Raw genomic sequence first — 15,030 nt, 5'->3', positions numbered from 1 at the left:
TGGAGAAGAGGAAAACCACAGTAGCTGTCTGGTTACAGACGGCAACAGCACAAGCCATAGCCAGAGCACAAACCTTTGCCTTCCATGAAGATGACGAAGGTAGAATTAAACTTGTTGGTAGAGAGCTTTTCCTCAAGGTCAAATGTCCTCTTCCCTTCAATTTCATCATCAGATATGCCATCATCCTCGTAACGCCGCCGCATTGTGCCACGCTGCGGAGAGAACAGGCCAAGAAGTGAGAGTTATGTCCCAGAAGGAACACCCAGCTCTCAGCTGTCCCCCCTCCACCCAGCAGCAAGCAGTCTCTGTGAACCCACACATCCTTGCTCCCAGAGAGGAGACTGCATGCCACTATGCTTTATGCTATCCCCCAGGCCTCCTGCCCAGCAAACACTGCTGGTATCAATTTTCAGCAGATATGCTGAAATCCAATCCGGCAACCTGGGTCCTGGACCCCAAACACACCATCAGATTTGCTCCCCCTACAACTAACACATTTGTGTATGGCAGACTGCACAGCAGACAGGCTATCTGCTCCCATTGAGCACTAACACCAGCAAGGGATAAGGAGAGACAGCTTGGTGTAACTGGGACAAAGGAAGAAGAATCAGTTTCCCATCCTTTTTACAGGTACACCAATATTTTTCTGCACAGCATTTGTGAACTTAAACTCCTGCTAGAATGCCAAAGTGACAAAGGAAGGAGTTTATGCTGCAAAATGCTCTCAAGTTTTCATCTTTGGTTACAATTAGGCGCATAAGTTTGATTTGTGAGGAACAACCTTCTTCTCAGAAGGTCTCGTAAGTACATCTGTACCGGATTCCTAACAGACATCCTCTCCTAGCATGGCTGGATCTGGAAGAAATTACTGTCCCCAGCTGCTAGCCACTCCTCCAGAGACTGGCTGCGTTCTGGCAGAGTCATCGTGGGAATGCTCCCTAATTCCCCTCAGATAACTGCCAGCCTGCTCTGTGTTCACCAGGCTGGCTTCCCCTAGTTAGAGATGCTCTTAGCAGCAGCCAGCCAGGGATGGATGGGGAGGTGAAAGAGCAGCAGCCCTCACCTTGAAGTAAGCCATGGGGCCACAGACCCAGCAGCCCACTGTCCCAGCTGGGGACACCTCTGATGCTGAGGGGCAAGAGTGCACCTCTGGTGTCCTAATCCCTGTGTGTCTCCTGTCACAGTTTCATCTCTCTCCTTTCCAGTCTCCTGGAGAAGAGCAGGGCACCTCTCTGGCTCTGTCCTTCCACCATCCCAGGGGCTGCCTCACATGTCACAGAACCTGAGCGAGCACCTGGGGGGAGCTTTCTCTCCTCCCTGCAGTACCCCAGTCTCACCCTACCATTTCCAAAACAGATCCATTCCAAGCTGCCAGCCCCCACCAAGGCATTAATTTTGCTGTGTTCCCAAAATCCATCCCATAGACAAAAGCCCATGGGATGCCAGGCTCATTAGAAGACATGCAGAATGGAGTGGTTGTGTCCTGAGGCCCCTGGCTCCCACCTGTTTAGGATCAGGTGAGCAGAGGACTAGGCTGCACCATCTACACTTACAGCAGGCTGGCTTGGGGGAAAACAGACTAGATACATCCAACCTTGTCCTTTAACTTGTGTACATGCTCCCATACTGCAAGCGTAACACCTAAGGAAGGGGACTGTCTCCTCCAGCCACACCATTCTAACATTCCAGTCTAACTCTCAAGCTGCTACCACCACAGCATCAGCTGAACGATCCCCTCAGCTTGGGTTGTTCTTATGGGCAGGAAAGGGCCCAGCTTCTCAGATCTATAGAACAGCATCCCAGGCACTGCCGAGGACCCAGAAGAACCACCACAATACAAATGGCTCCCATCAGTTACACAATGCCACTCAAGTGCAGGATGCTTCAGTGCTTTCATGCCATTATTGTCTTGGCAGGGTGGGGAAAAACAACATTTCAGTGCACGCGGAGGACAGGGAGAAGGCTTGTGCACTCCCAAGCACACATTTTGGGAGAGAAAGTATCTACCAGGACTGTGGGCAGATTGCTGCAGCTGGGTACTCCTCTGCTGGAGCCTGCAGCTTCTCCACAGCTCTTCCTACCCATTGCCAACCAACAGCTCTGCCAGGGACATGGCACTTCCACACCAAGACCACCAGGCATCTGAAAACCGCCTCTATGAGAATCTCTGGTGTCCCAAAGGAAGACTAGCTGCGGCAGAGCAATGTGAGTCAGGCACATTATGCATCCCTACGGGACAACCACAGTGCTCAGCACCAAGCAGTGAGACTCAAATACTGCTTTTTTAACTCTGTGATATGTGTTAGGATGCAGCCATTTTTCATCCTGAGTCTTCCTAAGAACTGACCAGCAGCCCAGAGCAGGATGCAGACAGGGTCAAAAGAAAGGCAGTTTTTGGTCACCCTTCAAAAGCAGCCAGCAATTCTCAGCCATGCTAGCTGTCTTTCACCACTGCTTTCTGGCCCTCCTGGGTACCATTTGCTTAATGTAGGAAATGGGAAGCATAATATGAATCCTGCAGGCAGCTGCAGTGCCATCCCTTCTGTTCTGACCCTCCTGCTCCACGGCACTGAGAAGCACCTCCACAGCATTGGGATGTCCCTTGGACACACCCCTCCACCGCAGCAGCCAGTGAGGGAACAGAAGACTGCTCTCCCATGAGCTTTTTCTTGAGAGAATAAAATGAGTACAAGGTCACACTTGAAAACAGAACAAGCCATTCTTAAGCTGAAAGAGCCTCCTGCACTTAGAAAGTAAAACCAACAGCACTTTAGTGACTTCCTGTCCTGTGCACTGCCACCCTCTCCTTGACACCCCAGCATCTCCGGTCCTTAGGATACCTCTTTCTCCATCAGACCTGACCACCCCTCACTCTCCCTCCCTCTATTGCTGTATTTCCAGGGCAGCTTGCTGCATGTAAGTCTCCCTCACATGTCACTGATGTGGACAACATGGGCAGGTTCCATGCTTGTGTCCGAGCCCCTCATGCCAAACACTGCTTGGACACTACACTGAGCTCCACTATTCACAAAAGCCACCCCAAAGGCCACGTGGAACCTTTCACATCAGGGAGAAGGGCACTGCGTAGCCCCCTCCTCCCCCCCATCACCTCCCAAGTTTCTCAAGACCTGCAAAGGTGACCTGGTGCATCCCAGGCTGCACTTTCCTGCTCCCAGCAGCAGACTCAGGACCAGACTGAAGTCCAGGCAGAGCTGGAGCTCTTCCAGACTTTGCAGCTCCAGGAGGGATTCCCATCACAAGCAGAGCTGGTAGCCTTTCAGCATGAGCAGGGAGAGAGCTTTGGTTTGCATTTTTGGGTTACAAAATTGGATATACACAAGGAGTAACTGAGGAATTGGAGCAAGGCTTAAAGGCAGAAGAGGGGCACAGGGAACAGAGTCTGGCAGCTGCACCACACGCTTGCCAACCACAGGGCAGAATGTGCTAGATCAGATCACAGATGGGCACGTCTGGCAACAGTCCCAAGGAGTTAGCACTGCTTTAGTAAGGGATGTAGCTTCTCCAGTCTCCTGCCACCCACTTTATGTGCACGACCTTCCCAAATGGCTTTAATGGGACGGCCACAACGCCTCGGTACCAACACAGACCCTGTTTCCATGCCATAAGTGAGGAAGCTCAGAAAAGACAATCAAGTCATCCTCCATGCTACCTTCCAGGACTGAAAACCAATCTTTTGAGCACTACATACTGTTAAAAAGCAGACACACACACACACAAAAAGTTAAGCTTTGTTATTTCCCAACTAAACGGAGCAAATCTGTTTAGGTTACCTCTCACCCTTTCCACATCAGACAAAATTCAAGGGAAAAAAATACTGTATACAGCTCTTCCCCTGCCAAGACTTCCCCAGCACACATGCTACAGTCAGGTAGATGAGCATTATCGGCTTTGTGACCCGTTTTGCATTGTCTGGGAAGGCAAAAAACAGAACAAGATAGGCCAAACTTCTCCAAAAAGGCAGGTCTGAAAGTGATACATGCTTCCCCCTATATCCTCCAGACCCACATTGCACCACACTGCTGAGCTTTGTATCAGGCAGCTCAGGTTTCCCAGCAGGGAAGAGCTAACCCTGTGGGATTCCTATGGACCTGGCCCAGCTCTGTAGCAGCCCCACTGCCAGATCTGACCAACCGCACCCATGAAACAAGGCTGGACTGCTTGGGCACACGGTTTGTAGCACAGCTCCTGCTACTCTAATGTGGTCTTCTAAACAGACAAGCCAAGGATGCCTGCAAAGAAGGAAACCAACCCAGGGATGAACACAATCAGCATGTCCATCTACCAAAAAGGAGATGTCCTCCTTCCTCCACATGGTCGTAACAGCATCACATGCTCCTTCTGCCTCATTAGAAGTCTAGTGTTTGCCCCTTCCTTATTCCAAATGGGGCTCAGTGACACATGGAAATAGCATTCTACAGCAAGTTAGAGACACACAGACAGCTTAACCCTATAGGATAGCACACTGCCAGCCTGCTTCCTTCCCTTCTGGCTGCCCCAGCTACATCCCAAAGCCACAGCTGCAGTATGCAAGAGAGCAAGGGGGAACGAAGACTCTCAGAATGCAACAGCACAGGCCACACTCTTCAATGGTATTTTTAAAAATTATTATTATTTTTTAAATAGGCATCTCTGCTTTCTCATCCTTCCCCAGCACCTCTCTTATCTTCCTCTCCGAGTTTTGCAGTGCTGTCTCACTCCTTCCTCAGCCCACAGGCTTTTATAATTAGTGAGGAGACTAGGCAAAGAAGGGAGCAATGTCAGAAGGGTCCACCCCTGATGGGTATCTCTCTCAAAGGGAGAACACACCTCATCGGTTGGGATCTGCTTCTCCAGATAACAGCCCTGGCAAGAAACGACCTGATCCCTCTTACTGATCCCTCCTACTGCACAGCTCCTCCTCTCCCAAAGCCCTCAGGACCTCAAGACGCAGCCGCACAGTGCTGTCCCCTGACAGCTCACACCGCTCACTACCAGCACTGTTTCTACAGCAACTGAGACGCACAAACACAGACCCACTGAACAGAGCAGAGTAAAAGCCAGCTCCTCTCCCCCATCACTATGTCTCCCCCTGCTTCTCAGATCCACAGGACCCTTCTCAAGTGATGGCAGAAGGGCAGCAAGACAGGCACAGGAGCAACTACCTTGTTGCTTTCTGAGCAGACCACCCAGCACTGCCCCAAGTGAATCAGTGCTCCCCAGAAACCAACCAGTTTGGGTTGCTCATGATGTAATTAACCGGCAATAAAGATACACTGGGGGTATGTGGATAGCTCTATCTTGTTAGCCCTGAGAAAACCTGCTGCTTGTTAACAGGAGGCACTGGTGCAATTTGCAAGTTCTACCTCACAACTGCAGCTTTCAGGATGCTCACAAGGTGTGCTCAGACTCGGAACAGCAAGAAGTCAGCAGAGCTGCTCACCTCCTGCATCCCTCCCTGTCAATACAGAACACCCCATTGGATTCAGGGCCATGTTCTCCCTGGGACTGTGAAGCTCCTCCAGTATCTAAATGCTCACTGGAATTTCCAGAGCTTCCCAGAAGCTGCCTGCTTCTGCCAAAGAGCCAAACTCTCCCTTCTCAGTCCCTACGTCTGGCCCAGAACAAATCTGAACAGAGTTCCTAAATTATTCAGGGCTCAATTATTCTACCTGGGTCACTGGGAAAGACTCATTCATAGTGTCTTCAGCTTGAGGCAGAGGCATGCTGGAGATTAATCATCTGATCAGCCTAGGCCCAGACCAGACTGGGAAACAGAGGTGTGCCCAGCAGCGAGCAATGTTTGGCCAAGACTAGCTTTTGCACCAGGCTCTGGCAGACCAATCCTTCAGGCAATGGGAAGGTATCCATGCTTCAGCACCTGCAGCTCTTGCACTCACCCAGGACACATACTCTTCCTTGCCACCTCACTGGGCACAAGCAGCGAGACCACTTCCCATACCCTCCCAACCTTCCTCTCACAGCCCTGGGGCAATGCCCACATGAGAAGGGCTAGAGCTTCATCACTGATCTGTTTGACAAATGAGCCTTCCCAATCCATGGCTGCATCCTGCACTTCGCTTCACCCCTCCCACCCCCAGTTGGTACCACCAGCACAGACAACTTGGAAACCACAGAATGAGAGTCAGCCTTGTTGCCACCACGCACAGACAGCCTTGTTGCCCACGCCAGCATAATGGCAGCACACCACTGCAGCAGTGTCCCAAGTCCCATCCCTACCACCCACCAGTTGATGGCTCCACACAGAGTTCATACGAACTACCATCCAGGGTAGCACAGATAGTGACAATTAAGGACAGGTCCGTGAACTGCTGCTTCCAGGAGAGGCCTCAGGTTCTAGCTGTTAGGGACAGGCCTTCTCTCTAATCTCACAAAAAGCTCCCATCGGAGGGCAGAGCAATGCTAAGGCAGGACATGGGCTGCTCCAAGTGATGGGCACAGTGTTCCCTGGCATGCTCCAGCACCTGCAGTAAGTAGCTCAGCTCTCACCCGCCAACAGCCCATTCCCCTTCATCTGTGTCACCAGTCTTCAGTGGCTGCCATGAAGTGCCACCAAGCAGCCACAGATAGGCACCAGGGCCTCGGCAGCACACAGCTTCGTGCCAGAGCCCAGTGCTGGAGGGTGTGGCTGCACTGTAGGCTCTCTCCAGCAGCCAAGCTGGTTGAGGAGGTTCCTACCCCACCCAGTCTCCCTGCTGCAGGCTGCCACCTCTCCAGCCTCGCCAGGTTTGCTAGAGGTGGGGGCCAGCCATCTGGATGAGCCGTCCTCCTGATGACTTTTATCTAAGGTGTGATCCCGCATCCCATGAAGCAGCGTTCAGCTCCCAGACATCAGCCTCTAAGGCAAATGCAGATGGAGGCTCTGCCAGGCCGCTGTCCTACCTGGAACCATGCCTGAGATAACAACTGCTGACCTGGCAACGTTATAGACCCCAGCAGGCAGGACTGGTCCTTGGGGTGGTGGCCATCTCCCAGCCTCTTCACCACTGATCAACTATTCTGATTCAGGATGCTTGCCTGGTGGGACTACTATCACACTTGGATGTAGTTTTAAGAGCATATTTATTCCTTTGTTGCTGTCAGTCACACACAAGACAAACACTGTTCACAGCAGCACAGGTGTGTACTGCACTACCATCCACCTCCTCCCCCCATCTAAGAGTATTAATGCAGACACATGGAAACCAACTCACAAGATCAGTGCATACGTTAAGAGTACGATATTCAAATAAACCATAAGAGTTGGATAAAGAGCTGAGAGAACGCATCCAAGAAAAGAAAACCAAACACCTCTGCAAGGTCCTCCAACATGGAAGCTTCATCAAAGCACAGCAAGCAGGAGGCGCCCACAAAGAGCAAAGCACAAACTAAACCTCACCTCAAACACTGGGGCCATGCCTCCTCTGGGCTGCAGGCCAGCAGGGACAGCACAAGGCCACTGAGCGGAGGTGAGCCTCATTCTCTGCTTGCTGCCCATGTGCCTTCCCAAGCCCTTTGAACACGCAGCTCGACAGCGTGCAGCCACTGATCCAGCTTAGTGTGTTCTGCTGGAGTTCAGGCCAGGTACACTCAGACAGCAGCTCTTCCTGCAGTTTCTATCTGTGAGCTCACAATCACTTATTTAAACCAGTACTCCTGGTAGCTAGTACCATCCAACAGCCTTGTTTTTGACCTGCTGTTTTGAGTTACTTAAGCAGGGCCAATGCATAGCTACAATCATAGTTTAATCAAAACCCAAAGCCCTTTCCCAAAGGAAGCTGATGCTGGCTACAGGTGGTTGCCCTCAGCACCTTGAGCTACTTGCCGCAGAAAGAAACAAGGGTAACAGGATAAGGCAGGACAACAGCTTTTAGCAGCATTACCAAATTAAAGCCACAAAAGGAACCAAAAAGATTCAGCTTCAAAAGGAGCAAGCCTCTAGCAAAGCAGGTCTGCAGACAATCCACAGGTGCCTGCGCACCATCCTCTCTCCACATGGGCTGAAAAAACTGCCTCTGTCCTCACTCAGCGGCCTTCTGTCCCAGCACCTGTGGTCAGGCACACAGCAGCAGAGAAGCAACAATGCCTTGTATCCGAGGACAGAGCTTAACGCAGAGTGCTGCAGTGCCTCATGCTGAGTGGTGTCAGAGCATTAAAGGATAAGGATTTAACTTCATAGACAGCACCTTGAAGGAGAGAATGCATGTGCTGCGGTGACTCACAGACAAACCCTATCACAGCCTCAGCTATCACAGAGCTGGTGCTTGAGCTTCCTATAGGGAACTGCCTCAAAACAACATGAGATCAACTTGCTGGCATGGAGCAACAGCCCCTTGCATTGCAACCACAAGCCAAGTTTTAGAACAACTCCATATGAACACAAACACCAGGAGATACCTGTACAAGCACAAGCAAATCAGAGCTCAAAGCCAAAGCTGGTTTTCTCCAATTTTGCAGAACACTCAAATCAAGTCCATGATGACATATACATTACGGCAGCTTCCCAAGCTGTTATGAACATTCAGAAGAAACCTGCTGCACCAGAAGCTACACAGCCACTCATGCTGTATTTCCACACAGCCCCTTCCAGGACATTGTGCCCCAGTGCCATCCCCCAGCTGCCCTCTCGCAGAGCTCAGCAGACAAGTGCCCTCCAGCAGAACAAAACCCACAGAGGATGCCTCCAGCACCCGCAGCCATCCATCACAACGCTTGTTTGGTTGTTTAAACATATTGCCCATAAAAGCCTTTTCATCCTTCAGCTGAGCAGAACCAATAATTTGATTGGTAAGGGCCAATACTGACTAATCTTTGGCTGTAACGGATCCTTTCTTCCTCGGGCTCCATCTCCGACTCTTCTGAAGAAAGCGAGAAGGACACTCCAGGGCTGCTGTCGTCGTCCTCTTCCTCCTTGGAAACCAGAGGGAAACATTGAGGCAGGGCACAGGGCCACACAGCATCCACCTCCCTCCTTCCTGAACAGGAGCACAGCAATGAGCCCACCCCAACTCTAACACTTCATCTCTAACTTCAGGCATGACTTTGTAGGCTGTTCTGTAAGACAGCGGGTCCGTAATGCAGTGGGTCCTACTGGCACCATCGCCGAGGACAAGACCGGGTGCCTGCTGCTAATCACCCACAGGCACCGAGGGAGCCGCCAGGTGCCCACAAAACAGGGCTGCGTGTTAAAGCAGCAGCTCCTCCGCGGGACACGGCCACCGTCTCGGGGGCATCCCAGGCCAGGAACGGAGCAGCACCGAGCCCTCCGCGCAGCCCCCGCGCCGCAGCTCCGGCCCGGAGGAGTCCCACGCTCAGACCCCGATCAACGTGACGCGGCGGCGTCAGGCAGCACCTCCACCTCCGCTTTTAAAGCGGCAGAAAGCCCACAGCCCCCCGCAGCTGCTCGGGAAGAGAAGCGCGGACCCCCGAGCCGTCCCCGCTCTTCGCTCGGTCCCCGCTCCCCACGGCCCGCGGCTGTCACCCCCCGGAGCTGTCACCGCCTCCCGCCGCCCCCCAAACTTTCGGCCCCCGGACCCCCCCCCCCCCCGCCGCCGGTGGCTCACCAGGTCCCTCCTGCGCCTTTGTCCTCTCCTGCCGCCGGCAAGGCACGAACACAGCAGACGGAGGAAAAACCCCCAGGTCAGGCTCCGAGCGCCGTGTGTCCCCCGCCGCCGGCGCCGCCCCCCCGGCCCCGCCGCCCCCCGTGCCCCCGCTGACAGCCCCGCCAGCCACCGGCCCACAGCCGCTCCGCGGGCCCCGCACCCGGCCCGCTCCGGCCCGGCGCCTCCTCGTCCTCCGCCGCCCCCTCCTCGTCCTCCGCACCGCCCTCCGAGCCCTCTTCCCGATCCCCGCCGCCCGCTCCCTCCCGTCAGCCGCCCGCCCGCTCCCCGCCCGGGACGCGCTTCCCCTCCTCACACAGGAGCCGCCGCCGCCATTTTGAACCCGTCAGAGCCTCACATACACACTGCCTCGGCCGCCGCACTGCGCCTGCGCCGCCCCGCGCCCCTTCCCATTCCGCCCCCCTCCGTCGGGGGACGACGTGCGCATGCGCCACACCGTGCCCGGCTCCTCCGGCCCCGCCCCGCCGGAGAGAAGGGGGAGAGCGCGCATGCGCGCGTCCGCGGGCGCCTCACTGGCCGCTTCTCCGGGACGGCGCGCTGGCCACGCCCCCTCGTGGGCACGGCTCCGCGCATGCGCGCAGGAAAATTCTCTCTTCGGGTGAGCGCGCTCCCGCGGGCGGCTGTGCGCGCGCCGGGCTGTGTGCGTGCGGGAGTGCACACACGTGGAGTGTCATTCATGCACGGGTGGGCGCCTGCTCTGAACGCCGTGCGTGCACGCACACACGTGTGAACACACGCTGCCATGCTGGAATTGCACTTAAAAAGGTCCGAACGGGGGGCTGGGTTCCTCTCAGGTGGTTTTCACGTAACAAGCACCATCCCACCCCACTTCCATCTCACCCTCATCCCGTCCCTGTATCACCTCAGCCTCTGTCTCCATCCCATCCCATCCCATCCCATCCCATCCCATCCCATCCCATCCCATCCCATCCCATCCCCATCCCATCCCATCCCATCCCATCCCCATCCCATCCCATCCCATCCCATCCCATCCCATCCCATCCCATCCCCATCCCATCCCATCCCATCCCATCCCATCCCATCCCATCCCATCCCATCCCATCCCATCCCATCCCATCCCATCCCATCCCATCCCATCCCATCCCATCCCATCCCATCTCATCCCATCCCATCCATGCACTAAGGCTTGCCCATAGACACCACGTCACACCGATCATCTCTGAACTTTAATACCAGCCCACACTGCTGCTGCATGGGGATGCACCTGCCCTGTCCAGCAGGGCTCGGGGGTCCCCAAGTCGGTTCCCAGCCCCCAGGAGATGCCATTGGCCCACGAAGTGGTGCTGCCCTGGTGCCAGCCCCGCAGTGCTGGCATTCAGCAGAGCACACATCCATTGCGGGGCCAGTTCTTGCGGCGGGGCCGGCGGGTGCCACGGAGCGCAATGGTGCAGACCTTAATGAAGACATCCCTGACGTTGTCCTGCTGCAGCGCTGAGCACTCCAAGTAAGCTGCAGCCTGCACCTGCCGGGCCATGGCCTCCCCCTGTGGGCAGCGGTGCTGAGCCTCGGGACACACACACGCACACACACAAGGACCGTGCAGCGGGTGGTGGCACTGACCTCCTGGAAGGTGACGGGCTGATGGTGGCCCTGCCGCAGGTCGGTCTTGCAGCCCACCAGCAGCACCGGGACATCCTTGCAGAAGTGGTTGACCTCCGGGTACCACTGCGGGCGGGGAGATGGGGAGCGGGGGTGGGACAGGCGGGACAGGGAGAGACAGACTGACAGTGGGACGGGGATAATGTATAGGCATATGGACAAGCAGAGGGGCGGGAATAGGGACAGAACCCGGGACAGACAGCAGCCCCGGCTCCATGCCCCCTTCACAGGGTGGGAGCTCATTACCTTCGTTAGGATGTTGTCGTAGCTGCTGCGGCTGGTGACATCGAAGCAGATGAGCACAACGTTGGTGTCTGAGTAGGACAGCGGGCGCAGCCTGTCGTAGTCCTCCTGCCCTGTGGTGCCCAGAAGAGCCCACCCATCACACAAGGTTCCCTGCAGAGGAGCCCCCCAGCCCAGGGGGTGCCATGTGGGGACACCCTGAGCATGGGGCCATCTTTGTCGTCCCACCTGCCGTGTCCCAGAGGTGGATCTTGGCGGGCTTGCCGCTGATCCGGAAGGAGGCCGTGTACTTCTCAAACACTGTGGGTACGTAGACCTGGTGGGGACAGGAGGTGGCACGGGGGAGGTCCGTGGGGCCAGAGTCCCGATCCCAGTGCTGCTGGAGGGGGGGGCGAGAAGCCCCTCACCTTGGGGAAGTCCCCTCTGGCAAAGACCATCAGCAGAGATGTCTTCCCGCAGCCCCCATCCCCAACCACGACGGCTTTGATCTCAGCAACCGTGGGCTCGGAGGGCCCTGGGGCCGAGCTCTGACTGCCAGGCAGCGGCTGCATGGGACGCTTTGGGCTGGGATGTGGGGACAGGCACGGGGCCACCCTGAGCACTGCACCCGGCCCCCACCCCTGTCCCACTCCCTCCCTGCTCCCAGTTTTATTGCCCCAAGCATCTGCAGGAGGCAAAGTCCAGGGTGGAGGGTGGAGGGCCAGAGTGACTCACGGCCCTGCCAAGTGCCACCCTGTGTCACAGCAGGTGATGCACTGGAGAGCTGCGTCCCTCCTCCAGGCCTGTCCCAGTGCCTGCTAGTGCCACCCTTGGCTCTGCCCTGCTGCTGTGGGGTTTGGGGCCAGCAGGTTCACAACACCTGGGCACCCTCTGGGGATGGAGATGCTCCTCATGATGTCCCCGTCTCCCTATTCTGGCCCCAAAACAAAGTTCCCCATTGCTGTGTGACAATGTGCAGATGAGCCACAGTGGTCATGCCATGCCTGCAAGCTGAAGGCAAATGCAGACAGTAATGAACAATCTCAGAAGGATGCCAACATTGGGGAAGAGTAGGGGAGGAGATGGCAGCACAATAAAACAATTAGGAAGGTGGTAATTGCCACTTTAATGAGATATCAGGTTGAAACATAAAAGCACTGAGATTCTTTCACAGTAAGATGAAGCCGCTGCAGTATTTGTCCTCAGGGGTATTCTCTCAGAAAAAAACACTTCCTTTCCATCAAGACCGACTGGAATTTGTTGAGGGCAGAGGCTTGGTGCTGCAGCTGCTGTGGCTGGGTTGCCCAGCACTACTTGCCACCTGACTTGGTCCTGCAGTGGTACCCAGAGAGCAGCCGTCATCCAGAGGGAGTCTTCTGGGGACATGGAGACCTGAGATCTCCTCATCTGGACGACAGAGCCCTGCCAGGACCGGCCCTGGGCTGCTGCCTGGAAAGGTAATGAGGCAAACCCACACCCTGCCTTGTGCCCACCCCTCCCCTGCAGCCTCCTTGCTCCCTACTGTCCTCCGCAGTGCCCCTACCCTGCTCGCTGCCCCATCCCAATGATGCCCCACTCTGCCTGCAGCTGGGACCACCTCACGCCATGGAAGCCAACCACGCCACCCCATCCCCTGCACTGACAACGGCTGCTGGAGAAAACGTGTGTGAGGTGGATGTCTTTGATGCAGCTGTGGATGGGGCCACGCTGCTCATCAGCCTGTGCGGGCTGGTGGGTAACGGGGCCGTCCTCTGGTTGCTGGGCTGCCGCATCCGCAGGAACCCCGTCACCGTCTATGTGCTCAACCTGGCCGTGGCTGACTTCACCTTCCTGCTCTTCATGCTCACCTACACCCTGCTCTACTTCCTGAAAGACCTCTCCTGCTTCATGCTGCCCATCTCAGTAAGGCACCTTGTATCACTCCTCCTGCTCTCCCTATTTGCCCACAACATGGGCATGTATCTGCTGGCGGCTGTCAGCATCGAGAGGTGTGTGTCCATCCTGTGCCCACTCTGGTACCGCTGCCGCCGCCCCCAGCACCTCTCAGCCGTGGTGTGTGCCCTGCTATGGGTGCTCTCCATCACTGTCATCACCACCGTGACATCCCTGTGCCAGTCCCACCAGCATGAGCAGTGCCGTCTGGCACTCATTGCCATGTACGTCCTCAACTTCCTCCTTTTTGCCCCATCCATGGTCATTTCCAACATCATCCTGCTCATCAAGGTGCTGTGCAGCTCCATGCAGCGCCAGCACAGGAGGCTCTACATTGTCATCTTCCTCACAGTCCTCTTCTTCCTCCTCTTTGGGGTCCCCCTCAGCATCTGGAATTTCATGCAGCATTTCAGCTTTGACCCACCTGGGCATCACCAGGTGTTTTTCCTGCTCGCCTGCATCAACAGCAGCATCAATCCCTTCATCTATGTGCTGGTGGGCATTGGCAAGAGGCACTGCTCGTTGGCATCCCTCCAGGTTGCCTTCCAGAGGGTCTTCGAGGAGACTGGGGTCACTGTGATCTCTGCCTGAGAGCCCAATATGATTGTGCTGTCCCAGCTGCATGCCCACATCCACATGGCCAGGCCTGGTATATCACCCTCCCATGGCTGTGTGCCATTATGTATTCTTGCATGGTCATTATTTTACCCCATCCCTGTCATCCCATTCCTATCCCTCTCACAGTCCCAATCCTTTACCTGCCACCATGTCTGTCTCTCCATCTTCATCCCCATCTCCACCCCATTATTGTCCCTGTGCAGTCATGTACTGCCCCATTCCCTCCTCTCCCAATTCCCATCCCCATCTCAGTATTTGTCCCTTCCTCACTATCTCACCCCTTCCCACCCCGTTCCCCATCCTGTCCCCATCCTCACCTTCATCTCATCTCATCCTCTCCAATTCTCATCCTCTTCCCACCCCATCCTATCTCTACGCGCACCCCCATCCCATCCAACAGCCATGCTTGTACCGACCCCGGTTCCTGTCCTACTCATTCCCATCCCGATCCACGTTCCATCCCATCCCATCCTCACCCCCGTACCCATCCCGATCTAACTCCCATGCCTACCCTACCCTCACCCCCACCGCCGTCTCATCCCCACCCCTTCCACATCCCCCCCGGTCCCTTTCCGTCCCCTCGTTCTCTAGCCCCAGCCGATGCGGAGCGCGGGGCTCTGCTGCCCTCCAGCGTGGAAAGTGGAGAACGCTGCTGCCCGTCAGCAGTCCCGAGGAATACCGACCGCATCGCGGCTCTCTGCGGAGGATCTGCCGCCTCCGGGTCCCGCTCCGCTGCGGGCATCTCCGGCTCTGCCCCCCAAATAAAGCTGTTGCTCTGTCACTGACTCTCGTTCTTCTGCGTGAGGTCGGGGGCTCTCTGGACACGAGTGGGGACAGGCACGAGGGGGGCTGGCAGATGGTGTCTGCTGTCAGCACGAGGAAGCATGGCTGGGGAGGGGCTGCCCAGGGGTTGGGGGATGGGGGGGCTTCGAACCCTGAATGGGTTTCATCCCTCTTGCATGTCCGTCAGTCATTCCCAAAAAGCAGAGGGGTATGGCAGTAGCACTTCATGCACCATCAC

At 55.8% G+C, this 15,030-nt stretch overlaps 2 protein-coding genes across 15 annotated transcripts in view; one reads left to right on the top strand and one right to left on the bottom strand.

Moving 5' to 3' along the window:
• The window catches only part of KDM2A (lysine demethylase 2A), a 30,720-nt gene extending 20,663 nt beyond the window's left edge, over window positions 1-10,057 (bottom strand). For 3 of the 5 annotated variants that reach the window (XM_015863157.2, XM_085547920.1, XM_085547922.1), the window contains exons 1-4: window positions 9,913-10,057; window positions 9,561-9,588; window positions 8,803-8,907; window positions 74-212 (exon numbers count right to left, since the gene is read on the bottom strand). In XM_015863157.2, the coding sequence (XP_015718643.2) occupies window positions 74-212; window positions 8,803-8,907; window positions 9,561-9,588; window positions 9,913-9,932 (292 nt within the window). In that variant the 5' untranslated portion in view covers window positions 9,933-10,057. The remainder of the gene's footprint in view (window positions 1-73; window positions 213-8,802; window positions 8,908-9,560; window positions 9,589-9,912) is intronic. The other 2 variants (XM_015863158.2, XM_085547921.1) reach the window with 2 other exon arrangements.
• LOC107314193 (proto-oncogene Mas-like) lies at window positions 9,545-14,790 on the top strand. 10 transcript variants are annotated; one of them, XM_085548066.1, is made up of 5 exons: window positions 9,550-9,636; window positions 11,468-11,786; window positions 12,798-12,916; window positions 13,047-13,130; window positions 13,238-14,790. In XM_085548066.1, exon 5 carries the CDS (start codon window positions 13,299-13,301, stop codon window positions 13,980-13,982), a length of 684 nt encoding a protein of 227 aa, XP_085404192.1. In that variant the 5' UTR covers window positions 9,550-9,636; window positions 11,468-11,786; window positions 12,798-12,916; window positions 13,047-13,130; window positions 13,238-13,298; the 3' UTR covers window positions 13,983-14,790. The 10 variants fall into 10 exon arrangements, 7 of the variants coding, with proteins under 7 accessions (XP_085404186.1, XP_085404192.1, XP_085404190.1 ...); XR_014946280.1 differs by lacking the exon at window positions 9,550-9,636 and having other exon boundaries at window positions 11,521-11,786; window positions 13,047-13,361; window positions 13,929-14,040; window positions 14,601-14,790; XM_085548065.1 differs by lacking the exon at window positions 9,550-9,636 and having other exon boundaries at window positions 11,521-11,786; window positions 13,047-13,361; window positions 13,497-13,615; window positions 13,778-14,790.
• Window positions 14,791-15,030: the final 240 nt, after the last annotated feature.

The sequence above is a fragment of the Coturnix japonica genome, chromosome 5 (genome assembly GCF_054131305.1).
Source record: "Coturnix japonica strain WE chromosome 5, WE-NBRP24, whole genome shotgun sequence".
Taxonomy (NCBI): Eukaryota; Metazoa; Chordata; class Aves; order Galliformes; family Phasianidae; genus Coturnix; species Coturnix japonica.
The sequence above is the reverse complement of the archived record's forward strand: the minus strand, read 5'-3'. Positions and strand labels throughout refer to the sequence as shown.

Coding starts and splice junctions, on each gene's coding strand:
- LOC107314193 (XM_085548060.1), top strand. CDS start 11,666: ATGTGGGGACACCCTGAGCATGGGGCCATCTTTGTCGTCCCACCTGCC. Junction 11,787..12,797: donor GTACTTCTCAAACACTGTGG/GTACGTAGACCT, acceptor TTGGTCCTGCAG/TGGTACCCAGAGAGCAGCCG. Junction 12,917..13,046: donor CTGGGCTGCTGCCTGGAAAG/GTAATGAGGCAA, acceptor CTCTGCCTGCAG/CTGGGACCACCTCACGCCAT.